The following is a 27,969-nucleotide window of genomic DNA, read 5'->3' on the forward strand; positions in this document are numbered from 1 at the left end:
TAATAGTGATACAGAAGGATAAACACTCACAATCTTCAAGGACGTGTTTTGCTTTAAGCATTTAATTTTAAGAGTCCATAAAAAATGAACATTTCTCAGATGTTTTCCACTCACAGTCATCATGAGAACAAGCTGTCAAGGATGCATCTTTTACAAAAACACCCACATGTTGTTGAATCCACTAAATACAAAGAGTCCTACAAAAAACCACAACACTTTGAGAGGGGTTAATAAGGACTTTTGGCTTTGACGTGGAAGCAGAGGTAAAGAGTGGATGGAGTTGTTGAGTTTTCATGTGGGAGTGAGCAAGAAACGTCAGTCCCTCCGTAATAAAGCTCACTCTTCTCTTTCATTCTCATTTTACTCTCTCGCCTTGTCTCTGCTGAACGAAGGATTGGCTGAATAGTTTTGACCTTCGCTTATTCTCACACGCTGCACAGTATTAGCCCAGTAATTTTCATGCTTCTTATAAACAAGGCTCGATACTGTAATTCTACTTCCACTTGAACCCTTTCAAACACAAAATCACTCCCCCAAAAAACACGCTGCAAACAGTGGAAAAGTTCAAGAGAGTAATTTAAGTTCTCTGTACATCCACGCGATAAATACAGCAACAGCTACTAAAATGTATCTCGAACAGAAGAAGACAAAACGTTGAAGTGAGGTCTGCAGCTGATAAACAGAGAGAGATGTGGTGCAACGGTGGGGCTGCTGGGCCCCTGATACAAAGCGAGGATGAACTAATGCCACATGTGATTGATGGATGGCACTTCTGCCGACCGCTATGTGTGTGTGTGTGTGTGTAAGCGTTTAAAAGAAGGCACCAAATCCACTGAACCACGGGAAGTGTCGAGGAGCTCTTTTCTTTTTGGATTCTGCCTCCTTTAGCCACAGTTTCTTCCTCTTGTTGTCTGTGTGTCCTTCAAATTAAAAGAAAACGGGGAAAAATCATTAGAATCATCATATTTATTCTCACTTTCACTTTTTAGCTTATTTAAACGTTATGAGTTGTAAATAATAGTTTTATTAATGTGAATAAATCACTTGCAGGACTAAAAGTGGATTAGCTTGGTCACAGTGTGCCTGTCATATAAATTTCCCGAGACATAACAGCTCGGGAGCACAGTGAGCCACCGTTCTTGTGGTGATTCAAGCAAAATGTGCAGAAAAACTTCAACTGCATCAGATTTGGGAAGAGACTGTAAAGAGTTCACGTCACTACACTACACTACACCCCTCCTGCTGATTGTTGACGATGCTTTTATAAGAGTTTTAAATGAATGTGTCTTTATTGGATAGAAGCAGTAGAGATACTGAGGATTTTCTAAGACAGCCAGGTTAGTGAGATGGCTGGACTTAGTTTTCGATCATGATCAGTGTGTGCCTGTGTCCTTCATGAGTTACGAGGCTTTTTTGAGCTCATAGCTTCAGTACTCTTAGAAAACGACTCAGATTTCACTGAGTAGTCCAATTACTGTGGAGAAATACACTAAGCAACACATTCATAATGAATCACAATCACTGGACATGAAGCGTCACAGCTTGCTTATACAGGTTTGTTGTCTTACTTCTGAACTGCCTTAATTGCATTAACTGCATAGAGTCAAACAGTCCTCTGAGATTTTGGGTCATATCGACACAAAGATGCTTCATTGGATTCAGATCTGGTGGCTGTGGAGGCCATTTGAGTACAATGAACTCCTTTTAATGATGTGTTTAATGATGTGTGGTCATAAAGGGATGGACATGGTCTGCAACAACACTAAGATAGGCTGTGGATTTAAATTAATTGCTAAAAAAAATATATCCCATAAAGCATTATACCAACGCCTCCAGCCTGAACTTTCAAAACAAGGCAGGATAAATCAGTGTTTCCATGTTGGTCACGTGGCACCAAGTGTGGTCTTCTGCTGCTGTAGCCTATCTGCTTATTAGAGATGCTCCTCTGCAGACAACTAAGGTATTAAGGTGCTTTCCTTACTGCTTGAAGCAGTCTGGCCATTCTCAGCTAACTAAATACTGCTCACTAGGCAGAGGTGGTTGTGTGGGAAAATCTCAGTATATAAGCTGTTACTGAAATAACGTTCAAAGTTACTTAAATCACCTTTCTTCCCCATTTTAATGCTCAGTTTGAACTTTATCAGCATTTGACTGTTTACATAAATGCAGTGAGCTACTGCTACGTCATTGGCTTGAAAAGGTTTAGCTAACAAAGTTTCCCGGTGAAAGTAGATTAAAGTTTTTGTCTCCCTTGTATCCTTGGACAACAGTATCATGTCACACTTCTTACTCTTTGAATTCAGGTATTTTCAGTCCCACTGCCACAAGTGTAAAAAATAAAAACTAAAGAAACCTGACAGGTAGCCACACAATGTGCCTTTACAAACAATTGTGAAAGAATGGGTTGTTGTAATGAGCTTGTTAAATTCAAGCATAATACTGTGAGTCAGTTTGTTAAATCTCTTCCCACCTAGATATTCGATAATCACGTGGCAATATTGTAAAGTGGAAGCATTTAGGAACCACACCCACAAAGCAGCAGATCACATAAAGTTACAGAGTGGGGTCTCTGAGTCCTGAGGAGGATGGTGTGTAAAAGTCAGCAATGCTCTGTGGAATCTTTAACATCAGCACAAAAACGGTGTGCAGGGAGCTTCATGAGCGAGTAGCTCCTCTAGGTGTAATGCATAAGTGGAAATTAAGAGAAATCTTGGATGGGCCTATCAGCATTTTTCTCCTGGTTTTTGTTCAAATTAAAGCTGTTAATGACTTGGCAACTAAAAGCTGTCTTTGTAAAGGATTGATCACCTATCATTAAATATATCAGAGGCTGCCTGTAGCAGTATGAAGGGTTCCTATTCGCAGTTAAAACTCTGAGCTTTAGTTTGCAGCAGCACTTAAAACCACTCCTCTCTCTGAGGACCCATATTTAAGTAGTTTGTGTCATTATCTCAGGGAGAGAATTAGGGCCTTTGTTTGTGTCGCAGCAGGAACTATGTACAGTGAAATTAAAAGTCCCCTCCTTAACTAACAAAGCCGCTATTATAAAGCATTCAGCGGCTGCGTGTTGCAGATAATTGCTCAGCTTTTGTGCATGACTTCCTGACCCCATGAAGGAAAACAGAGGGTGGACTCTGACCCCTGGTCGTTACTGCGAGCTAGAACAGAGCTGCCTAATGAACATCTCTGTCCTCTCTGTTTACATCTGCCAATCAAACACGCCACTCTTCGTCATCCTCCTTTGTGTGGCCATCAAACACAAAAGCAGACAATTAGCTGCGCTTATTAAGACTCTGCTCTTTAAAGGGGGTGGGCCTATGTGTGCTGGTAATTAATCAGCCCTACACGGGCGGGTGGGCGGACCTCTCGTTTGTCCCGGGCTCTCCCCCTCTTCCTCTGGTGGGTTCTGGGCAGAGTTCCTCAGGTGACGCTGGTGCAAGCCCAGGCCAGGAAGCGTGTTCTGTCTGCGGCGGCGAATGTCCTCCATGGGGTTCTCAGCTGAGACGTCTGTGGGTGTGAGCAGAGCAGAATGGCAATGAATCACACCTAAGCTCCTCGCTGTCTGGATGGTTTGCCCGAGGTGTTTAAATCAACATTAAACCCACCCCACCCAACCCCACCCCCCACGTAGCCTCTGAGAATTCCAGCCTTCTGACATGAGATGTGAAGTGAGCTGAAAGGAAAACATATTACCTTCTCATGCTCTTGGCAGTGTGAATACAATCAGGCAGCGAGAGAGAGGGGTGGGGAAAAAAACTAGATACACACATCTATTACACCAAGTTCAGTCCAAAAGGTATATTGATATAACCAACAAGAAACAAGAAAGATGAGATAAAACGAGAGGTTCAAAGAGTCCCCAAGGCTACACGGACCCCTTTTTCTTTCACACCCCAACCATATATTTCATTCATATTTCATCTGCCCGACTTTATTGTGATTAGTCATGTAAATAAAATGAGATTTGGTTATTCTTTTCTCTAGGTAATTTACATTTATATTGAATTAGTGGCAGGCAGGGTATAGGAGAAGGGAGGGAGGGTGGGTTGGAAGGGGGGGACTTATTATGCTGGGAGATTACAGGCAGATCTCATCGCTATTGTGTTGTGTAATTAAGGCAGTGGAGAGGAGAAGAAAGGAGGCCAGATGCTCGCCGTGCTGAACCCAGTCCCATTTAGAGGAGGGTCTGCAGCAGCACCCCACCCCCCAAAAAATACAAAATAAAAATAGAAAATCCCCTGCACAGCGTGTAACAGTCCAGCATTAAACTCATCAGAAGTCATCAGAGGCCCGTCAGCTTCGTTTGAGCCACCATCTACTGTACCTGCGCGAGCATAAACATAATCTTTCTAAAGGTGTCCTCCATGTTTTCTCTTCGCTTTAGGTCGATGGGATTTTTAGAAGGAGATCTTCAGATGCTTTCAGGTGGTGCTCAAGGGGGTTTAGAGGCAATCAAACACGACTGCTTGAGCTCAGGCCTTAACAGAGACAAAAAACCTTTGCTGGATTTCTATTCCCTCTGAATAGGGACCTTATTACTGCGGGTCATCCATTCTGACCCAAGCCCAATTTCTTTTTTGTCACAAATGCTTTAACCCTTCGCTGACCCTTAAAAATGCATCCCTTTAGAGCCCTGGGGACCAAAAATGGTCCCAGGGCCTCAGAAGGGTTAAGGTTAAAACTGGCTGAATGTAGTTATTTTCTCTAAACTTTAGGCGCCCGTTTTAACCCCAGACTTGAATTTCTTCACTCTAGAGTTTACAAATCAGCTTCTTTTTTTTTTTTTTTTTAAAAACTGAACACACACACACACACACACAAAGATGTAAACGAGCTGACCCCCACATGGAGGCACCTGCTCCCAGCAGACCACCAGACAACAGGACAATTGGTGGCTTTATTCTCAAGGCTGCAGTTTGAAGGGAGGGGGTGTGCGGGCGGGGGGACTAATCCCAACCTGCATTTGTCTCATGATCCTATCAGGTGAGGTTAGACGGCTGGATTAAGCTAAAATGCATGCGACTTCAAGGGTGCGTGCTTCGTCCCAGCCTCCTTTACTCCTGGGGATCAATATTTGCATCCATTAGAGGTCCAGTGATAAGATTCCTTCTGCTATCAAGTTCCATAATCCATCAGCAGTTAATTAATTTCAACAACAACAATATCAAAAAGCAGTGATGATAATGAGATTTTTTTGTGTGTGTGTTCATAAAGGCAGCCTTTTATTTTCTGGATCAAGGACTTCATTTGAGTGAACACAGTTGAGTTCCTGGATGCTTTCATTTGCAGCTATTGTCTTGAGAGTGCCTGTCATTTGTCTGCAGGCTGAACAATGGTGTGTGTGTGTGTGTGTGTGTGTGTGTGTGTGTGTGTGTGTGTGTGTGTGTGTGTGTGTGTGTGTGTGTGTGTGTGTGTGTGTGTGTGTGTGTGTGTGTGTGTGTATAAAGCCTGCTTGAAGCACACCGTCTAGACTGAAATGCAGGAGCACAGGCGTAAACGCCCAGGTTAAAACGCACACAGACACAAAATCCATGTGTGACTGACAAAGGCAGCCTTACTTGCAGCAGGCTGGAGCTTTAGTTGTCAACTGTGGAAGCTTAAAATAAATCACTGTTCAGAAGGACGTTAACCCTACATGACAACTACAACCACAGACCAGATTATTTTCAACAGTCCACCTTCCCCAGGTTCGAGACATCTGGTGGCGCACTGATGCGACTCTGCTGCAGAGCACAGGGAGATACAGTCTTGTAGAGACACAGCCAAAGGGAAACTGGCAGCTTATCTTTGCCATCGTTCATAAAGTGACCAATGGTTTCAGGTTTCATGCTAAGCTGTCAAGCGGGCGAGGCGGAGAGAGGGGGGGGGGGGGGATTAAAACAGGATGCTGCTTTCAGCCAACAGGAAGCCATCTCTCATGACATGGGACAGGAAATCACAGTAACGTGTCATACTGGAATAGATGGATGGAGAGAAAGAGAGCTGCAGGACCTTGGTCTTCACACCTTAATCACTACAATGGCCTGTTACAGAAATAAAGGGCCTTTATTTTTACTGCAAAACTGTTTTGATATTCAAATTATGAACACCGATGGACTTCTTCTGTGTTTTATTTGAATTTAATCTAAAAGACACATATGTCACTTGTTGCTCCATTTATTTCAATAAGGCTCCAGATGTTGTGAGCTTTTGCTCTCAGAGAAATCATGACGTCCTGCTGTCTATTGCTCACAAACAGCGTCACCTAGTGGCCACCTTCACATTGAAACGTGCGGTTTAAAAAAAGCAACAATTAATCTTCTTTAATAGGAAACATCATGAAGCTAATTTAATTTATATTCTTTATTTAATGCGGCATTTTCACCAAATTCTACACATTGAGGCCCATTTTTTAATTTAAATAAAATAAGCAGCAAGGTAATTTATTGTATCTTTTATTGTTGAAATTTTAATGTTTGTCGGGAAAAGGTCTCTCTTGTAAATGAGACATTGCGTCTCAATGGGACAACAAGTATAAATAAAGGTTAAATAAAAAAATATTACCAACACAAGTAGATAATTAATTTTTCAATTTTTTTTTTTTATCATTCAAGGCGTCAAAATGTGTTTAATCCAAGCATATATTATAGATGAACACATTTTAGACTTGCACCAGGTAAACTTTTTGCTAACAAACAAGAATAAATGAGACTAAAAAAAAAAGCCAACAAACAAAAATAGGCTTTTTATAGCGGAACCTGATTAAGATTTACCTCATTTTTAGCTTTTCACGCTATCACAATAATCCTCTGATAACCGTCTGTGCATGTATTGATATACCATCAATACAGATGGCTGATAGATCATTCGGCATACTTTATTACTTTAAATAGTGCCAATATAAAAAGAAAAAGTCACTAAAGCAGCGGCAAAATTATACTTCCTGTTTAGAGCGCCGGTGTTCTGGGAACTGTAGTTAATCTAATAAATTACACAACCCGAGTGTCCAGGAGGGGGAGCTATAGTACCACGGAAAATCCCTGCTCAGGTAACACCTTTTTTAGTCGCTTCCGCTCTTCTTTTAAAGGGCTTAATCGCTTAAATATATATATATTAGACCACCACAGGACATCGAGATCACATCAATGTGATCAAATGTGGTGTCCAAATTTTCGTTGCTTCTTGGTGCAGTTTAATAATCCTCATTTACATTAGCAACAACAATCCCTAATGTATGCAGCACATTTACACATACAGAGATATGAGTGGGAAAACGAGAAAGAGAGCATACAGGGCTGCAATGTCACCTAGCAACAGGACTGCGCACGCGCATCTGAAATCAGCGGTTTGCGGAGGGGGGGGTGAAAGCGTCAAATAGGATGATAGGTGGTCTTCACAGCACTGAAACAGAAACGCAGGCACCAAATGGTGTGTTTCTGCATCAACGTTTCAGTTTTAAAGCCTCACCCTGCCCTTTGCTTCTTCTTTGCTTTCCCACTCCTGATTGCTCTTTTGCAAAAATATGCAGCGGGGCTTGTGTAAATAAACTAGCCCCGAGCACATTCCTTAACACACACATACTCTGTGCACAGTGACCTCAAAACAAACTGCAGTCATACACATAACCCAGTTTAACTGAGTCTATCATGGCAAATGTTTGTGCAAGCGCGCGCACACACACACCTACCTTTAATGGCTCCGAACACAACATGTTTGTGTGCTTGTAATCAAGGACTTTCTCTGCTATTATCTGACACAGCTTTTACCAAACTGATCAGCCCAGTTACTTCTACCTTGGATCAGATCAGGGCCACTATCAGCACTTTTACAATAGCGCATTAAACTGCTATAAAGGGTGAGGCAGAGGTGGAAATGAAATAGAAGGGAGGCTGTTGCTTCAATTTCACCTAAAAGTAAAGCTTACCTATGAGAGGGGGGAAAAAAACCAAAAATAAAAATAAATAATCAGGGTGTGTTATCTTTGCTGTTTTCCTCATGATCTCTTGGGAAAATGATTAGGAGCATTATTTTAGTGAAAAGCAAACAGTGCATTGTGTAGTGACCTGCACTGAAACTGAGGCATTAGTGGGTTACAAAATGAAGCACAAGGTGAGCTCTGACTGAGAGTGAGTGTGCGAAAGAAGCAGCCGCTGTGGTTTCTTTTATTGCGGTTGTGTGAAGCAGCTTTTAAACAGTGAACGGGCGCAAGCAGAAGACTCACACATCCAGGAAGAGTGAGGCAATAAAGAAAGTCACTCAAGCAAAGAAAAAGCATCACACAGACACCAGGGTGACTGCAGCAGCACTTCCCTTCACGTTGCACAAAGTTTATTATCTAAATCTGAACTTTTTATTTTGCTGTTCTTTGTACAAAGACCCTGTGCGTCTGGTAACAGTGCTGGGAATCGGCGATCATGCACAAACAAACCAAAAACACACTGTGTGTCCTTTCCCCCCAAAATACACAAAAATGCAAAAGTGAGAAAAATGCACATTGTTACAATTAATTTATTAATGATCTGTTCATATTATTACACACGCGTGAACATGGTAATAGCAAACAGGTTAGCAAGGTGAAGTCCAAGTTAAAGACATTAGGGTGAGGTGGTTAAGCTTTCCTCATTCACTTGTTAAACTGGTCAAATGTAAAGAGCAAAAATGACATGCATAAGTCAAATGTACAGCATCTTGTGTTACCTTTTCCCCCCCTCCAACAACAAAGACAATATACACCCCGAAAGGAAAAAAAAACTATTTATATTTATATATACGTATAGTACGTACCAAGCTCTGTCGCAGAAGTTAAAGTAAAATTCAATTTACTGTAGAAAACAAAAACAATTCCCAGCAAGCTGGTCCCACAAAAATAATGGAATAAATACAAATATACAAATACTGTGGAAATGTCTCTTGCCTCCCCTCACAGCTAAACTAAAATGAGAAAATTGTTCTTTGGGAAATGAGATGCAGGAGGACACAGAGAGGAGAGACCGACTGCCGGAGATTTCCAGATGACAAAACTATGTTGAGGCGAGATAATTACTTGTTATCCAGTCTTAGGAGCTGCTCCTTACCATTAACAGTTAGAGATTTTAACTGACCATCCTCTACCACTTCAACCCGCTCCTGGCCGTTCTCAACGATCCTGTCAAACGTAAAAATAAAATAAATCCATAAATAAAAAGACAAAATACACTTTGGAAATCAAGAAGACGGGATAATGCCAGAAGTCTTATAAAGATTGCAGAGTTGAACATTTGGGTACCGTTTTGTGGTAATCCTTCTGCCGTTGACGAATTTGGTGGAGGTTGATACAGATTTAAAGTTACCCATTCCTCCTCCTCCTCCTCCTCCCCCGCCGCCAAATGATGATGAAGAGAAGGAGGTGAATCCTCCCCCACCCATGTCTCCAAATGAGCTAAAACCTAACAGAAGACAAACATTAGAGAAGAGAACTAAAATAGGGAAATTCTTCCTCTTTTGTTCAATAATCCTCTCTATGTACTCACCTGAATCAAATCCCCCAAAGCTACCTCCAAATGCTGGAAAGCCCCCAAAACCAAAGAGCGATCCACCCATCCTTGGCCCCCTCTGGTGACTGCGACTGCCTCCAAAGAAATCATTAAAGGGATCATCAGCTGTGAATGAAATCAGAGTAATTTGTGAGTAACACAGAACATCTTTCAGGAGCAGGGACAAAACTCCACGTTTAATCTGACATGTTATCACTTTCACCTTGTTATGGTATACATGCTCGCTTAAATGGACACATCACTGCCAAACTGTCTGCTGTCACCCAGTCACCAGTATCACGAGCAGGAGACTTTACTCTAGGAGAGCTGGACGGGTCCGTAGAAGGTCCTTAACCCATCAGCAGGACTATTACTGCTCCTTTGTGAAAGGAGGAGCAGGATAAGCACGGCCAGAGCAAAACGACCTCCAGCAGGCCACCAGCGTGAATGTCTCAGACCAAACGGAAACAGACTTCATGGGGCCGGCCTCAAGGGCCAACATTTTCTAGCGGGGCCTGTTCTCACTTCTCCCACAGTGGAGCCAGACTGGCATGTACCACAAAATACCAGAATTGGCAGCTACACCATATTAACCCCGATTCTTTTGTCCCCGTGACAGAACAGAGAAAACCGACTCGGAGTGTTAAAACATTTTTATTTCTTTTTAATTCAATCATCTTCCGGAAGAGAGAGACCCCTGCACAGCTCAAACGCCAGTTGCAAGAGCTCTAACATTTTTAGCTCAACATGTGTCTTATATGGTGTTATTTCTGTACTTCAGACGTCACACACAGTTTCATTACAAGCGAAACGCCTTTTATTCAGTTCCTTTATTCTGTCTTATTTATTAATATGCCTGTGCACTAAAACTTCTTGTTTTTTTTAGTCTGGCTGAGCACTTTTGTGTTTTGTAAGAAACACAACATAATTCCTAATTTATCCCATTAAGTTTACTTCAATTCAATCCAATTTTATTTATATAGCGCCAAATCACAACAAAAGTTGCCTCAAGGCACTTAATAGATACAGAGAAAAACCCAACAATCATATGACCCCCTTTGAGCAAGCACTTTGGCAACAGTGGGAAGGAAAAACTCCGTTTTAACAGGAAGAAACCTCCGGCAGAACCAGGCTCAGGGAGGGGCGGCCATCTGCTGCGACCAGTTGGGGTGAGATAACAGAGACTTTGAAGAGAGATGCCCTTATGCCCTCTGCTTTTCACAGATGAGAGCAAGTTACCCTGAGCACATGTGACAGATGTGCAAGGGTCTGAAGATGACGTGGACAATGTTATGATGACCGCATCATCATCATTCAGCATGACCGGTTTGATGGTAGGTCAGTGATAATGTGGGGATACATATCCATGGTGGACGGTACCCTGACTGCCATCAGGTATTGGGAGAATTTTGGACCCAGTGTTAGTACAGTGGGTCCTGGGTTCCTCGTGGTACATAATGCCCGGCCTCATGTGGGTAGAATATATTCAGGCTGTTCCAGGAGGATGAAGGAATCAACAGTACTGAGTGCCCCCCATGCTGGCCTGACCTAAATCCAACATAACATCTCTGAGACATCAGTGATTACCTGGTCCAGGTCTGGGAGGAGAAACCCCAGGGCAGACACATGGAGGCTATATAAATGACCATTTCTCAGTTGCTGCAATGAAATTTTAGCTAAACAGACTAGCCTGCAGCATCATTTCTTTCACTTTGATTTTTGGTGTGTTTTTTTAATTCAGTCCTCTGTAGGCTGATAATTTCAGACATTCAGCATGTTTTTATTCCCAACTGAGATCTGATGCATTTTCTAGGTGTTCCTTTAATTTGTTGGCTTTTGGTTTGTTTGTTTTTTGAGTATCATTATGCAAAAAATATCATCTTATTCTGAGGAGGTCAGGTGAGAGGCACTTGCTCACAAGAGGATAAAGTCAGGAATATCTTTAGCTTTGCTCTCCTTCCAGCAGTCTCAAACTAAGTGTGGTTCTTTGGAGCTGGACAGGAAGTACAGTTTTTTCCCTCGAGTACAGCCAGCCAGTTGCCAGCTCCTAAAATATTTAAGTACCTGATACAAATTTTTAAAACAAATTAAGGCTGTGGTGAATATCAGAGCATCCGTTTGCAATTTCTGGAACAATCTTATCCCTAAACTGTAAAAGTGCCGACCACTAATTCTCCTCCTAAAGCCCTGTGGACGCCCTACTAATTGTGCTCTGCCAATCTGGGTCAGCCCAGCAGGATAAGGCTGGATCACTGGCACCATTTGCTGAAAGAAGACTCCTCCTTCAACCTTGAATGTACTGAGGCAGTGGCAAGAAAGCTTTGCTTGTTCCCTCTGACTGAAAGCCTAAAATAAGAGTATCTGCTGACTGCTATTGCAACCACATTACTGTCCATTTACCTTAAAGACCTTAGAGGAGACAGCTGAGCTCCTGCAAAGAGGTCAGAATGACAGCAGGCTTCGCTGAGAGAAAGTGAGGAACGGGAGTGCTGAGGAAGGCCGTTTAAACACTCGGACTGTGATTTAATTATTGTTACAGTGGTGCACATACAGATAGCTGGAAGAAAAGCTGAGTCATTCTTAAGTAGAAGGAACACGCTCTCGTGCTCATGTACTCTGGCAGAACTTAAAAAGAGATGTCAAGCGCAGACTGGAGATTAAACAGCCAAGAATGTGCCACGCCTGTGTAACACCTCACAGAGCATGAAGAAAGTGAAAGGGCAGTATCACAGTGTACAAAAGCAGGGGGGATTTAACAAGGCGGTCTGAATATATGAAAACAGTTTAGAAAACTGAATTATATAAGCTGTGTTTTAAAAGCAGCTGTCCCGAAGTATAAAACAGTCATCTGCTCCTCGTCCACGTCTTCACATTTTCATCTGAGAATAAGAGTGTGCCGTTCTTGGCAGGCAGCTCGGCCCTCAGCACTGTGCGATTCTGTTTTTGTCTCCAAACACACCCCGCCCGCAGTCTGCTGGACGCTCCGCGGTAGCCGAGTGATCCACCGGACCAGCTGCTGGACAGTCAGGACTCCAGGCTTGATGGGCTTTTAAAACATATGTCAATCTTCCTCTGATTTGCCATGTTAATAGAAACCAAGAAACACACCAACACGGAGATTAAATAAACTTAAGACAGATGACTTTAAAACCTTCTCCGGGTGCATACCAATCAAGCAAAATAAGGTTTAAACTCTAGTTTAACTGCAGATAAACTTCACTCTTCTGCATGCAGACTCCATGGTTTGCCATTTTTGCTCTCACTGTTTACCGAAGAGCGCAAACAGCAACAGCTGTGCTTACCCGTGTTCAGAAGGACACAAGTTTACATAATGAAACATGACGACTCCCTTCTAGCTCCAGTTCTGTGGTTCTTATTTAAGCGTCATATTTAATGATTTTTAATATTTACATTTTTCCTGTCAAGTCCAAAATGCACAGCCGTGCTCGAGTGTTCGAATTATATCGTGTTTTACATGCGCTCTGACACACAGCGCGCACACAGACACACACTTGCCGTTATTACATCTGCTTTTGTTTTAATACGGAAGCTATTTTTGAAAGCATTCCAGTTGAGTGATGCAGACTCTCAAATCCATCGTCTGCCTGCGTCTGAGCTCCATATTTAGAGGCACACAGGGTGAACTACACATGCCTTCCAATCGCAGACAACCTGGTAGAGCAACTAAACGTGTTTTACTAGATCACACTGAACGCAAATATCGGCATCTTCAAAGGATGAACTGGATGGCACCTCAAGACACGGTGACTTCAATCAGTTAAGATCAACTAGCTCTTCGCTCCTTACTCTTTGTTACAAGGCTCATTATAGTTTTATCTCTCATTTAACTCATCTAAACTTGTGCAAAGGAAAATGAAGAATGGAACAATCCTGTCTATAAGTGTGGGTGTATATTTGTTTGAATTTATCATAAAGATTATGTGAACAAAGGCTCACAAAATGAACGATCTAAATCCTAATTAATTAACTAACCGAGGAAATGTAATGAGGTTGAAGCCAACATCCAGCGGGGATACTCAGCGTTTTCTTTCATGCGACATTTAGTGAGGTGAAGTGAAGACTGCTTAGTGCATTGGAAATGCACATTACAGTCCTGTGGGGGATTAGCAACAGGCTTTCCTGAAGGCTTCCTGGGTCTAACGCTCAATCTACACAGCAGGAGCTGTGTGCTAATAGGCAAACTAATTAGGAAATAGAAAAATCTATGTTTAACATACGGATAACTGGGGCCTGGTGGATGCTCTGTGTCTCTGAGCATTTTTAGGTCATCCGTGAATATTCTGGACTAGATAAAAATATGAGTTTAATAATAGCCAAAGCACATCCCCTCAGTCCCTCTTTCAGTTCTGAAAACAACATCCCATCAGTGCCTCTGAAGTGCACGCACAGAAATGGCTTACCGAATAAATCTGTAAATGGATCTCTGCCGCCGAAGAATTCCCTGAAAACGTCATCGGGGTTGCGGAATGTGAAGCTGCTGCCGAAGTGGTCATAATGGCCTCCTATTAAACATTGAAAAGAAACAAGGCTTATAAATGGCACCACACTTCAACAAAGATAACACTGCAAACACAGCTATCATTACAAGCTGTCAAAGCACCAATGCAAATACCAAATGTCCAGCTGTTTCCACCTGATGCATGTCGGCATTTCATACATAAAGTAACTGATAAACTTATGAATATGGAAACCTTAACGGATATCTCCTTACCTCCTCCTCCTCCACCACCTGAGAGGCCTTCTTTGCCATATCGGTCATAAACATTCCTCTTGCTTTCTGCAATAGAAAGAGAAGGACTTTACATGAGATGAGAAACAACTCGGAGCAACTGAAGGTGAAGCGCCCTCCTTCCTGCATTATAAACCTCTGTTAGGATCGCGAAAGACTCCAGATTTAACACATGATGGCCTCAAGCTAACAGCCTCTTTTAATTTTCACTGAATAAGACTACCAAGTAATTCCAAGAAAATGACTAGAGACAGTAGTGTGCTATTTCAAACTACAGCTGTCCACTGAATTTTTATTTTAAATTACAATTTTAGCTTCCAATTGTTAAAGCAAGTTAAACGAGATGAATAATACTAAATAATACTCTCACGTAAAAGTCCAGATTCACTACCAGCAGTATGCAGTAAATTTAATTCAGCAGACATTTTTTAATTATAATTAAACCAGATAAACTAAACAGTGTTAAAGAAAATCCAGTCAAAAGCATTTATGATCTTAATACTGACCACAATAACTAATTGAGTGGCTCGGTTTCACACCAAGCTTTTATTAATTTATTATTTATGTATTAATAATTCAAAGACTTGTTCCAACTAATTTAATCAGTAAAGGGGATTTGACAAATCTTGCTTTGTGAAGTCATATAAAAAATAAATAAATAAATAAAATAAAAAAATCAGTGTTAATACATACTATAGACTAGGGATGGACCGATCCAATATACAGTATCGGTCGGACCATACAATGGATAGACTCAAGTTTTACTTTGCAAAACGCAGTGGTGCTGACTAAAGAGTTTCATGGTTTTTGGGGAAAAAAAAAAAACCCTATGAAACCCCCCCCATACTTGTGTTAACCCCTTATTGCCTAGTGTATCATATTTGATACATAGTTTTGGGGTTTTTTGCCAGTTTTTGGGACTTAAACATCATCAGTGTGAATTTCTCCCCCTGACAAACCTAAATAAAATTGCATAATTTAAGCAATAAAAAAAACAAAAAAAACCAACAACACAACAACAACAACAACAAGCAAATATGATACAAATTAAATGTCATATATGGAAATTTAAACACGATTAATTTTTTAAACAATTACAAAAAATTAAACAAATTAAATTTAAATAAACACTATTTTCAAAAAATGTGAATTTTCTGGCAAGTATTTCCTGATTCAGGCTTTAAATGGTTAAGTTTTGTATAGAAATTTCACAAAATTCAGTCTCAGATTAAATGTGACAGAAACAGATTACACTGACATCCATCTTGATGAAAGATGAGCGTCATGATGCCGTGTTTGTATTTATTTGCATTGCTTTCCATTCTGGATGTCTAACATATGTTAAGTTATACATTCTACAAGCTGCTTTTTTAAAAGTTGTTGAATATAAACATTATTTTGTGCTCATATTGCACTTCTTTTTTTCAGAATCAAAGAGTTTTCAAAATCTGCATAAAATTGCATTTTGAATTACTTTTTAAATATAACTTTAAGTACTTAAGTTTAAAGTTATTCAAAAAGTTAAAATAAAAAGATCAGTATTGCTGAACTGCAAAATATTTTGGGTGCAGTGTATTTTTTTTCTTCACACAGGTATAATAGAAAAGCTTCAGTGTTTTGTTTTTTTAAAACTTGAGTATGAACAAAATTCATTTAAAAACAGTTTTATTGATTATAAAATAGACTATATTGGAATCATATCAGTATCGTCAGATATCTAAATTTATGATATCGGTATCGGACATTAAAAAAGTGTTATCGTGCCATCTCTACTATAGAATAAATTGATAGTTTCAAGTAAGAAAGAAAGTAAAAACTAAACCCATCATCCCAGTTTACATTCCAGTTATCCCATCCTGATAGTGGTGCTACAACTTCTTAAAAATCCCAGCTACCCCTGCATCTTTTGATCCAGTGTCTGCTATGAAACTGAAAAATGATGCTTACATTTAAATTAGAGGGGCAACTCACTACTTTCCTATGTCTTAAAATGTCAGATTTCTGGGCTCTAAATCAATGGCTGAAAAAACAGCAAAAACAATCTAACTTCACATCTGGAAACGCTAAAGCACATCACTGTTTTCTATCAGTTTTACCTGACAGAAAACAGTGATAACCAAAAAATAATCTAAATAACTTACAGCTGTTATAGCTCCCCAATGTGAGGCACAGAATAATTGTGTTTTTTTAGTATTGGTTTCCAAAAATGTGTCACGTTGATGGCAACAACACTTTTTGAACATGTCTCTACCCTCGTATTTATACAACAGGAGCAAAATGTCACTGTTTCTTAATAGCACAAGCTTCACATCTGAGACAGTAATGGCTTCAATACAGCTCATTTCAAACAGTGCACTTGAGATACACCAGCTTCTTGTTCTGAAGTCTCACCGTCTGAGAGAACTTCATACGCCTCTGACAGCTCTTTGAATCTTTTCTCTGCCTCATCCTTGTTCTCAGGGTTCTTGTCTGGATGCCATTTCAGGGCCAATTTTCTGTAACTGAAATACAAACACCATAAAGTCAAAACACACACAGAGTCAAGAACGAGTAGTCATGTCTTGATATAGGGGTGGAAATCGTTTGCGCATGTATGACAGAGATAACATGCCCCCCTCCCCCAATCAGAAACATATTCACACGACTGCAGCAGACACACGCTGCGTGTCCTTCTCGCCACCCAAGCAGAAATAACAAAGACAGCCTGACACTGCATTGACAATCAGCGCGGGCCTCGCACAGCGGCTTACGCTGCATCAGCGGTTTGTTTTTAAGCTCAGCAGCAGCAGCACACACACACACAAAGATGTTCGAACAAGACAAGGGACTGAAAGTCAGCAAGGCTTTACACAATCCAGGGATTCAATCCATTACAGACCTATAGCCAGCAGTCTTTGTTGTAATCTGTGACATTATCTTGCTGACTAAAGCCTGGTCACAGTTCAGTTGGACGCGATGCATGCAGCACTGTTGGTAATTGTGCAACATACCTCTACATCTTTGACATCTTTGTAGCCAGAAGTTCACGGGGAAAATCCACAGCAGAAATTTTCTTTACTTACTAACCTTCATATTGTATTATACTTTGACTTTTATCCAGTAAGTTCTTTTTTAGTTGTGCTTCATTTGCACTTCTTTAACCTCGCTTAGATGTGTTTTGTCATATTTTATCGAGTGATTTTATTTTATTAAAAGCCATTTTGCTACAAGTTGCATCTAATGTTTTGGCTGCTGTGACACAGTCATGTCCCAACTTTTGGGCTGAATAAAGTGAACTTTATCTTATTACAAAACACTGAGCTTTGTATTAACATAAGAGCTTCTGACTATAATTTAATACCCACTAAATTTAATAAACAGACACGATAAATGAGTCTCCAAGCATCGCAGCAGCTTTCTGAGGTTGTATTTTAGGCCAAATGCAGACATGCTAATAACCATTACCTTAAACAGATAGTGTTTAGGTTTAGTAAAGTTAGTGTGCCAATAATTTCTAATTAGTAATAAACTTTAAAAAAGACGTAGATCTATCATCACGATATTGGATAAATATCAACTTCATGATAATATAATGATCATTAATGAAAACTGCAGTTTCGCCTGGTTTTCCCACAAAGAGAGCTTGGCTCATCTAGTTTGTACAGACTGATCTAGAGTTAAAAAACGTGATACATCATCTTTCTGTAACATATTTTTGGCAAATGGCTATTCTTGGCTAGGATGATCCATACTGCTCAATAGTTTCCTCCTCTCTTACTTGTTTTCACCGCATTACCCAAAATAACTTAATGGAGCTCCTGGAGCACATGCCTGATTTGAAGCAGGCTTATTTCTGTCCTCAGCATTAGCATTGCCTCTCCTCTTCACATGTCCAAACAAACTGCTGTTATTGAGAAACCACCGAGGAAGTATAATTAACTGGAACGAGCCTGATCAGTGGGTGAGCAGTGGTGGGTGATTGAAGGTGGAAGGTATTTGACAAGAGCACGGTTACAGGAAGAAGAGTGGAACATTTCTGCAGAGCACTCTCTCATTTCTCCCTCTCCCTGTGTCAGTTTATACAGCGACAGAGGGATATAATTAACCTATTACGCCCTACAAGTGGCCGACATTTAACGTCAACACTGGCAGAAAACGGAGCACAAAACACTCGAGGGGGACTTACGCTTTCTTGATGTCTTCTTGCGTCGCATTTTTCTCGACTCCTAGTATATGGTAGTAGTCCTCCATGGTTCTGTCTGTCTGTGGGTGCTGTTTTACTTGAGGGTCTTGTGCGAGTGGCCTCTGTGGAAACAGTAATGTTCTGTTAAGACATGTTACAAGATAAAGCCCAAGACTCTGCAACAGCCATGTGTGACGAGTAAGATACAGCCCTTCCAGTCCAGAGGGGTATGCTTGTAAAGGGGAGGGAGGGGGCTGCTGGCATTAAAAAGGGTGGAAATACCCAACAATATTGCACTGCACTGAAATAGCAATACCAGGGACAGAGAAGGTAAGCTAATCCAACCCAAGCAAAATTGCATAATAACCGGGGGATCATCCTTCACCCTGAAGCTAAAAGAGAGAAAGTATGAAACATGTTTTTCTTTTGAATTTTGGAGCCAGCTATAAAGACCATGAATCACTTTTTTCCCCTTCTTTTTAAATCATGATCTAAGGTTAGAGTTATGAAAAACAAGACACAACTGGTCTGGTTAAAAGTATCAGAAGACATTCAAGTCCTCCAAGTTTAGCACCACATTTACAATTTTTGTTTTGTAGCTTTACAAACCTGCATCAAGCAGAGAGATATAAAACTTCTGTGACCTAGATCTTAGTGAAATATTCACCGTAAAAAGCAGTAGACATTGGACTGTGTGGATATGAAACAAGTCTGCAGAATTAAAAATAAGTCAATGGAGAGAAATAATAAAGGATAAAAGAAGAGGACTAATAAAGTGGTCATCCATCCTCCAATTAAGAGTTCAACAATTGTTCACTGACATGCTTCAAACTGAAAGCTACAAAGGTAATGCGCTGCATTTTATTGCTTGAGAACTTGTTTATTGCCATTTCCAATACACAATAAACAAATATTGCGTAACCTGGCTTACCACTCTTACAGCTAATAAATAACTTTTCAAGTTTAGCTAGGTCACTTCAGCTAGGGCTGGGTGATACAAGGAAAATCTCATATCATGATATTTTATAGCTATATCGTGATACACGATATATATCATGATATGTTGAAAAATTGCACTGGTATACTCATTCCAAATTTTCTACTTTGAATACAAAAAATCTGAATGAATTTAGTTTTATTTTAACCATTTTTAACCATCAGTTGCACAGAGAAGTTTTTCACAAATGACAATACTGTGACAGTAAGTCTCTTTCTGTGATCAACACTAAACCTTAAACAAACGAAAGATCATAGCGACAAGTAATAATTCACTAGACAAAATAAAACAAATGAAATTACAGCATATAACATATAAAAACTGTGAAATAAAAAAAAATGTGATGAACTCAAATTATAAATCAAAAGTCTAGACAGTGACTATAAAAAAGTCTGACCAAGAACAGTCACAGGTATCAGAGCTGGTTTATTTAACGTTTTCTTTGGTGTGTGCTGAAATGCTGCCATGTGTTTAAAACATTCTTAATTTTTCAGTAGATAAGTTTACAGTTGGTGGAATAAATTTGTGGTACTGCTACCTTTTGCGGCAATAGTTTTACTGCATGTTATGCAAATTACTGCATTTTTGCTCAACATTCTCCTTGTGAAATCCAAACGTTGGGACGGGGAGATTAATGATGCATTTGCACCGTGTGGGAGGGGAAAAAAAAAAAAAAAAAAAAAAAAACTTGAATTACATGCAGACAGCTTAACATTGCCATGGTAATTTATACTGTTGTACGTGGGAAAACTTGCGATACATCGAGTATATTCGATATAGTTTCAGCTAAACCTAAAACGTATTAGCAAAAAATAAATACATACTTTTCATTGAGTTTATTGTGGGTGTGTTTATGAATGCACTGTTAACCCTACCCCCTAAAACAAGATGAAACAGGCAACTATGGTTAAATTAACTATTATCTGAAGTAATCGAATACCTTTTCCAAGGCTAAGAAATACATCAAACTAACTTCTACATTCACTGTGTAGCACTTCCTCAATGCATGACAACAGCAGGGAACTATTACCAATGGACTCCAGCTCTTTGATTCACAGCAGCTCTTTTATATCATATGTATACATAGTCTCTACTAGAAGCCTGTTCTTTACACGTGCTAGTCAAGTTGTGAACAAACAGCTGTAGCCTTTAGTTCATTTCTTTAGATTAACTTCAGTGTCTTCATTAATGCCTAGACATAAATATAACGACTCAAAGTGTAAATCAACTTGATTTCGAGCCATGTGTCATATTTTGGAAACCTATGACCAAACAAAAGTTACTTTTTAAGATGCATATATGCAAGAGCAGGCCACACGTTTCAAATGAATACTATATTATAAAACCCGCCTCTTCCACTACACCCCGATACTCATTTTTCAGAAACTGACTTTGAAAAGAAGCTATAAACTCAGTACTGATGTTCAAACTAGATCTATAAATATAAGCTAACTGTGAGAACAGGTCCTTATTTTGGATCCAGGGTGATGAAATTACCAAATTTCCCTCTGAAACTCTTATTTTACTTAAAGGTGAGAAACATTTCAGCTTCTCTTGTATGGTTGCATTCAGGTCTTTATTTTATAGGACAAAAAGGCTGTTGCACTACTACTACCACATATTTATCCTTAATGTGTTTGTAAGGAAAACAGGCCAAAATCCTACTTTTCATTGAGGGATGCATTAGCTGTTGTACTGAAAGATATAAAAACAAACCAGTGAGGACTACTGGAGTCCACTGTGTTCTATTTGTTAGCTATTTATAACCTGTGGCCTTTGCAGATAGATTGTGTTTGTGTCTGTTATGTGGGGGGTTGGGGGTGTTTGGCACAAAGTAGTGCCAACGAGTGTCTCCTGGTGGGGACATCGGCACAGGCACTAAACTCTCCTTCATGTATCCAAGTAAGGCAGCAATTCCAAATCTCCCTCTGATACTTTATCATACAACCTCCATCTAACTTGACACTAATTTAGCCCGCAATCTAAATATAAAAAAGGATGACCTTCTGAGTTTTGTAAAAAAAACAAACCAGTGTCCTGACTCATATCTACTTTTATCTCCCTCACTTGAGCCATAACTGACCTGCTCACCCATCACCAGCGCCCTCGCAGCAGTTGGGATTTAGTGGACACAAGCGACTTCTAGAGATGCGCTTTGCAGTACTGCGCAGAGCATTAAAAGTGCATTCATGCTTGCATGTGCCCTTTGCTTGCATTACACAGCTAATGTAAATGAACTTGATTCCTCTTATGCCTCAGAGTAAGCACATGTGGGTCCAGTCAATCCCATAATGCATCAATTAAGCAAAGGTGATGGCTGTAAATGTAAACAGCAGACTACCAGGATTTTTTTTTCTATTTTCCTAAAATAAGCTATTGTAAAAGTGCACTACAAAAGCAACTTTTTCTGAAAAACAAAGATTTATGCAGTTTTTATCTTTTTGTTAAAACTGAGTATTAAACAAACAAACAAACCCCAAAGAGACATGCTGTGCAATGTAATTAAATATAATGGACACAATCTCACAACTGATGAATCCCATGGCATATACAAGAAGCTAACCTTCTCCACAATAGCCATACACTGCAGTAATTTGGTTCCTGCACCATTCAAAAATCAAACCTAATCATTTTAAAGACCTTAAAATATGAATTACAGCTAACTAGTGTTGAAATCATAGACAAGGCATAATAATTAGTTCATTCAACTGGTAAAAATCCCTACGGCAGACAGTAATTGATGCCACAAAGTGAATGTCTTTGGAATTTGACCACTGGTCCAACAAAGTTAACACTATTTGGGGTGTACACCAGGTTGCTGACAGCTTGGCAGCTCCCATGACTTTAAATGAGTCACGGCACTGGCAAATTTTCCATTTTCATTTCTTATCAAAACCACAAGGCAAGGCTCTCAAACCCACCACCTACCCTGTGACACGTGTACTGATGAGGGTCAGGAGTCTAATTTTTGGACAAAGGGTGACAAAAATAAGCAATCAATAATGACCTGACCTCTCGGTGCACCTCTCTTATGTAAGATCAACCCAACAGGAATCAACACAACACTTTGGAGGAAACACATGCAGGCAAGCTGAGCAGCAAGAGATTACAACAACATCGGTTTAAGTTTTCTCAGCTGTGCCATACTGGTGTGCCAACTGAGATCGCCCTTGAAGGAGCAATATTATGTAACTGTCGATGAACGAGACTCTTTACTGAAGAGCCGCAGAGTATTCATCGTTGTTTGCATTTATACTTTACGATACTGCCAGTACGAGCGAAACTGAGCTAGTTAAAAGCTGCTTTTACCCCTTACCAGTGGTTGAAACAAAGTAAACAAATTCAATTTCATTGTTTCTTTATAAAATGACAAATTAAGTATCTTAATCTAAATTTATAAGTGGACCAACTACAGTTGCTGTACTCTGCATCCCTGTAATCCTCAGTGTATTATTATATTTGCACAACAGTCCACTTTCTGGTTCTTTAAATGGTGTGCTTTGAGACATGTCCAGGTATGCTGTGGGACTTTGTGGTACATTATACAGCTACACAAGTGTTAGAAATCCTCAGCTTATTCTGTGTGTCAGTACTCTGCATGCAGTCCTTTCCCCAGGAAAATAAAATCCTTAAAAGGAAGGAAACCCCTGTTTGTTCATAGAGTTACTGGGTTGTGGGAACAATGACATTACAACTTGTTAGAGGTCCTTATCAACTGTGAGAAAGTCAGTCGATCAGGAAGAAAAAATATATATATAGTAAGATGACATATTCTTTCATAACTTACAATTTCTCATTGCAAAGTAAGTGCAGGTTTGATTAGATTAAGGTAGATAATGTGAAGAAGCAGCAGGAGAAGAAGAAAAAGTAGTATCAGCAGAAGAAGTTGCTTTCCAAACCTAAAAGAAGAGTGGATGACAAACAGGGAAAAATTCAACAAAGATGGACATTGCAGATTTTTTTTGTTGAATTTGGTGGAACTGTGATCCGAATTATATGTAAGGAGAAACTATTTTTTCCCCCTATTCGAACACTGGAGTGGTCCTCCAAAGCAGTGATTACAAAGTAGCAGGAGTAAAACAAGCAACGCTATTTTATTTGGACTGTCAGATTTTTTGTGCCATTTGAGACATTATCATTTATTGAATGTGGTCTATTCTTGGTCGTAGTGTATGACTGAGCTATAATCATTCAGGTAAATTCCATTACAGAGCATAAATCATTGCCCGAGTCCAAGTTTCAAGAGCATGTTTCTACAAGTTTTCACTAACATTCAAACACATTAGACTGAAGAGTTAAACATAACGTGAAAACACTTTATATGCAGTACATTAAGAGCACTCAAGGTGTACATGTTATGACTTACTGTTTTATTTGGTTTTTGTCATAGTCATTTACAGATATTTATATATTTATAAGTAAATATTGGGTGAATAAGACTAGCTGTTACTGAGGTTTGTATTGAAGCCTGTGAAGATGGAGATGCTCAGTAGTCATCAGGCATATATGAACTGTTCAATTTAGTTCTATTTAGCCTACTGAAGGTTAGATGTCCACTCTGACTGAATAATTTGGGATGAAATGTACAAATATCCTTTTTAAAAAGCACGTATGATCAGAATCCCTTTCATTAGAACGTGAAAACCCAGTTTAAGACCATCATTTTTGAGCATTTCTAGCTCAAAAATGATGACCATCACATACGATCAGTGTTGAAGAAACAGCATATTTATTATACGATTCAGTCTAGTATCAGCAGCTGCCGAGGGTACAGACAGAAGTCTCGTAAATGTTTTTACGACTTCTGTTTCCACAACCCCCCAAGTTATTTCACCACAGACCAGCCCAAGGGTTTATCTGCTGATTGAAATCTCAGATTAGACTTCAGCATTATGGTTTGCGTCTGTGGAAGTCGGGTTATAAAAGCCGTTGTGTTTTTAGGGCAACTATGTAATCAGAAAAAGGCATCTGAAGTATTTCTGTCAGCGTCCAAGAGCACTCAAACACCACTAAAAATGTGATATTAACAAGACAAGAGCACTGGATAAAACAGGCTCTAGGCAGCTGAGTCCAGGACATAACACAAATTACATCTGACAGAACAGAGAATCAGATGACAGCTAAACACAACAGCTAGCCTGTGTCTTACCTGAAACTATTCATGGCAATGACAAAAGCATTTGTTTTTAAGCAGTACAGGAGCGTTGTTCTCCTCACTTACTATCATTGGAAACACGTTTACCACAGAAGACCTCATTTACAGTAAACACTGAGTGTCGTCTTGCTGGACAAAGAAACCCAAATTTCAGCAAATGGGATAATTTTGCTGATCCAGCCTTTTTTTTTCTTTTTTTTCTTTTTTTTCTTTAATAAATAAACCCATCAGCTCATTTAAAATAAAATAAAAAAACCAAACACCTCAACATCTGCTGTACCTCTTGGTCCTATGTGGCACTTTGCAGACGATTTTCTATATATTATAGCTGCATGATCTTGATCAGAGGGCAGTGGCCAAAAAAGAAATAAATGTGGAACAACCGGTAGTGCTGGCTACTCCCACTGCTGGGTTTATGCTATTGTTGGTATTTAGCTTTTCCTCTTCCACAGAAATAACAAACACAAGACGTCTTTGAAGTGAAGAAAAGTGAAACCAGGTGTCAAAGCCTTTGTTTGCTGCTTAAACATTCTTTTCATCCCATCTCCTCATCACAATGACCATCGCTCATGCTCTTTGCTATTCAAGCAACCTTTTCCAGTAATCAGCACTCTACTTGTGGACTGCATGTCTCTTCACCTATGCAACCTAAAACAAACACAGCAACAGGAATTCTGCTTTAGGAGGAAATGACCAATGTTCATTTCATATTCAACAAAGGCTCAATAGTGTTGTTTAACATAGCTTGACAGCTTGATGTCGTTGTAATGGTTCTATAGTTACTATAGTAATTTGCTGGAATCAGTCAGCAACAAAAATCAAAGTCAAAGGTGGCGAGCTACATGCTGTAAAGCATACTGAAAGGAGTGGTATAGAGACTTACTGTATGTCAACAAATAAAACACAAAGCAATGAGAACGTTTGCTTTGATAAGATAACATGAGGGACTTCAAACTGAAACTGCAAGCCATCAAATTGTCAAACTCAGAACAATACAGAACGACAAACCAACAGTGCGTCACTCAACGAAAACCTCATAAGAGGCTTGGTTCATCAGAAGACCGTCAATGGGTAATACGCCCTGATGTGGCAATACCGCAACAAAAATGAAGCCGCCACCTGTTTGAACTGGACTTATTGTACCAATTTGGTCTACTAGTTAACCAAAGGAGGAAGCTGATCCTCACTTAAAGATGACTGGAAATGAAACTGAATTCCTGTAAAACATCTTAATGACTGATCCCTGGCCTGATCCCCCCTTATAGAGGAGACCAGGCCTTTCCTGTAGCTTCCCCTAAAGTCAGGTACAGACCCCTTCAAATTAGGAGTTTTCCAACACTCAACATCTTCAAAACCCATCTAAAAACTCATTTTTATACCCTGGCATTTAAACCAGACTGAGTATTGGCATTTGATTTGCATCCATCCGTTTTTCTGTAATGTGTTGGGGGTTTTTAATTGTTTTTTTGTTTTGTTTTTTTAAAAACACCAGGTATTTGTGTCTCCTCCTGAGATCAAATAAGCGAACTTCCCTTGTTCGGTGGACTTGAATAACTTTGGAACCACCAAGAAATGAAATACAAATCAATTCGCACCAGCCAAATTTCACAATAAGTGTATCACTGGTTATATTGTTATATACCTTCTTAAGCAGGAGCATCAATTTCAGTTTATGGGTCCACATGCAGCCCAGAGTTATATGAAATGGACTGGACCAGTAACTAACAGCTTTTTCAAAATACTGAAATAACACAGCATTTAAATGGGAAAACTGGAACAGTTAATGACTTTGCTATATCTTCCACACAAAACCATCCAGTGGGCCAAACTAGACCCTTTGGGGAGGACTGACTCCTCTGTCTTTAAGTCACATGGCTCCTTTTAAAATAATTAATTATTTAATATTAGGCCCTTACTAAAATAAGACAAAACCTGGCTTTGAAAGACCCTCATATGGCAACAGTCAGTGGTTATTTTAGTAACTGCTTAATAAGAACTTGTTTTCAGATGTACTGTGCTGACAATCCAATTATCAGTTTATAACTCTTCATAAACTTAGGAGGGAGGGGGGGAATAAAAATAAAACCCGTTTTATTTGAATAAAACATGTTGGCCTGGTGTTCTTTCAAGAATGGAAAAAGAGGTCACCCAACAACATTAAAACTTGATTAGCAGCAGTAAATAGCAGAAATAGGCTGAACTTAGTCAGTGGCCACTTCCTGTCACCCCCCCCCCCCCCCCGTTCTGTAACCAATAGTAACCAAAAACGTGCTAAACAAACTATAGTCCCCCCCCCCCCACACACACACACACACACACACACACACACACACACACACACACATATACACAGAAAACGTGTTTATTTTCTCTCCAGAACACTTTCTGGAAGCTAACTAATGTCAACAGACCAATCTGAGATATCCCAGCTGGAGCCCTAACTTGTGAACCTCTCCCTCCGCATCTGTTTAACAGAAACTTCTAGAAAAGTCTTAAAGCGGAATGGGAAGTTTTAGCCGTCTAAATTTCCAAAACAAATCCACTAATATAAATATATGTATATATTTAAAAAACAAAACAAAAAAAACAAAACAGCAGTGATATTACACAAAAGCAGAAATCTCTCTATGGTTGTCTTAACTTCCGACTGTAGACTATGCTGGCTAACGTTAGCGTTAGACTGGCATTTATAGCATCACTGGTACCAAATACAAGTTTATCATGCAGTCATACACCCCTGAATTTACTAAATAGTTTGTATAGACGGACTGGGGTTTTTTTGTTTTGTTTTTTAATTTTTTTTGTTTTTATTTTAGCCTGAGCTAACTCAAATTTTACGGCAGCGAGCAGGCAAAAAGGCAAGAGATCCACTCGTTATTCTCACACGCTAGCTTAACTATGGGGTAGTATCCTGGAAAACAGCCTCTCGGACACAAACGAAAACTACATTTCTGTATAAAAATAATCTTAATATATCCTAAATGATTCCAACATTAGCAGGGGACATACTGGGTGACTCCACCAAAGCATCCCCACATGTACTAGATGTACTCGATGCGGCAACACACGACAAACGCTTTTCGCCGCTCTTTCTTTCTTTCCTTCTTTCTTTCAGCAAACTGAAGCCAAGCGGCCCTCTCACCTAGTTCATCTCGAGCCTACCTGAAAGAAGGAAATATCCGCCACAATAGCCACCTGATTGTAGCTGTTCCTCCTGTTTTCCTTGCCTGAGTACGGAAACTGTAACTGCAGCAGCAGCTGGTAGTGGCTTTCTTGGTAGCTGGTTGAGTGGCCGCTGATATGGCCTAGCCCACAATGCTGCTTTTAAGGACCGTCGGAAAAAAACTCACATGTTTTACTGCGGATAAAGGTGAGTTTAAAGTTAATAATGGTGCAATGTATTATATTTACAGA

General features: G+C 39.8%; 1 protein-coding gene across 3 annotated transcripts; it reads right to left on the reverse strand.

The window, feature by feature from the left end:
* Positions 1-44: 44 nt before the first annotated feature.
* dnajb6b (DnaJ heat shock protein family (Hsp40) member B6b) lies at positions 45-27,878 on the reverse strand. Of its 3 annotated transcripts, XM_082546070.1 has the most exons (10): positions 27,718-27,866; positions 18,407-18,525; positions 16,633-16,742; positions 14,224-14,289; positions 13,913-14,014; positions 9,489-9,617; positions 9,245-9,404; positions 9,054-9,124; positions 3,364-3,507; positions 45-920 (listed from the first exon to the last, which is right to left on the reverse strand). In XM_082546070.1, exons 2-10 carry the CDS (start codon positions 18,469-18,471, stop codon positions 811-813), a joined length of 957 nt encoding a protein of 318 aa, XP_082402196.1. In that variant the 5' UTR covers positions 18,472-18,525; positions 27,718-27,866; the 3' UTR covers positions 45-810. The 3 variants fall into 3 exon arrangements, with proteins under 3 accessions (XP_082402196.1, XP_082402194.1, XP_082402195.1); XM_082546068.1 differs by having other exon boundaries at positions 9,245-9,617; positions 27,751-27,878; XM_082546069.1 differs by having other exon boundaries at positions 9,245-9,617.
* Positions 27,879-27,969: the final 91 nt, after the last annotated feature.

Source organism: Aulonocara stuartgranti (genome assembly GCF_965226115.1).
Source record: "Aulonocara stuartgranti genome assembly, chromosome: 9".
In the NCBI taxonomy this organism is placed as follows: Eukaryota; Metazoa; Chordata; class Actinopteri; order Cichliformes; family Cichlidae; genus Aulonocara; species Aulonocara stuartgranti.

What these genes read in the sequence shown, in the direction of transcription:
- dnajb6b (XM_082546068.1), bottom strand. Translation starts at nt 18,471, where the DNA reads ATGGAGGACTACTACCATATACTAGGAGTCGAGAAAAATGCGACGCAA. An exon ending in AGGTGGTGGAGGAGGAGGAG is followed by an intron (nt 14,015 to 14,223) that starts GTAAGGAGATAT and finishes AATGTTTAATAG; the next exon opens with GAGGCCATTATGACCACTTC. An exon ending in TCCATTTACAGATTTATTCG is followed by an intron (nt 9,618 to 13,912) that starts GTAAGCCATTTC and finishes TTTCATTCACAG; the next exon opens with CTGATGATCCCTTTAATGAT.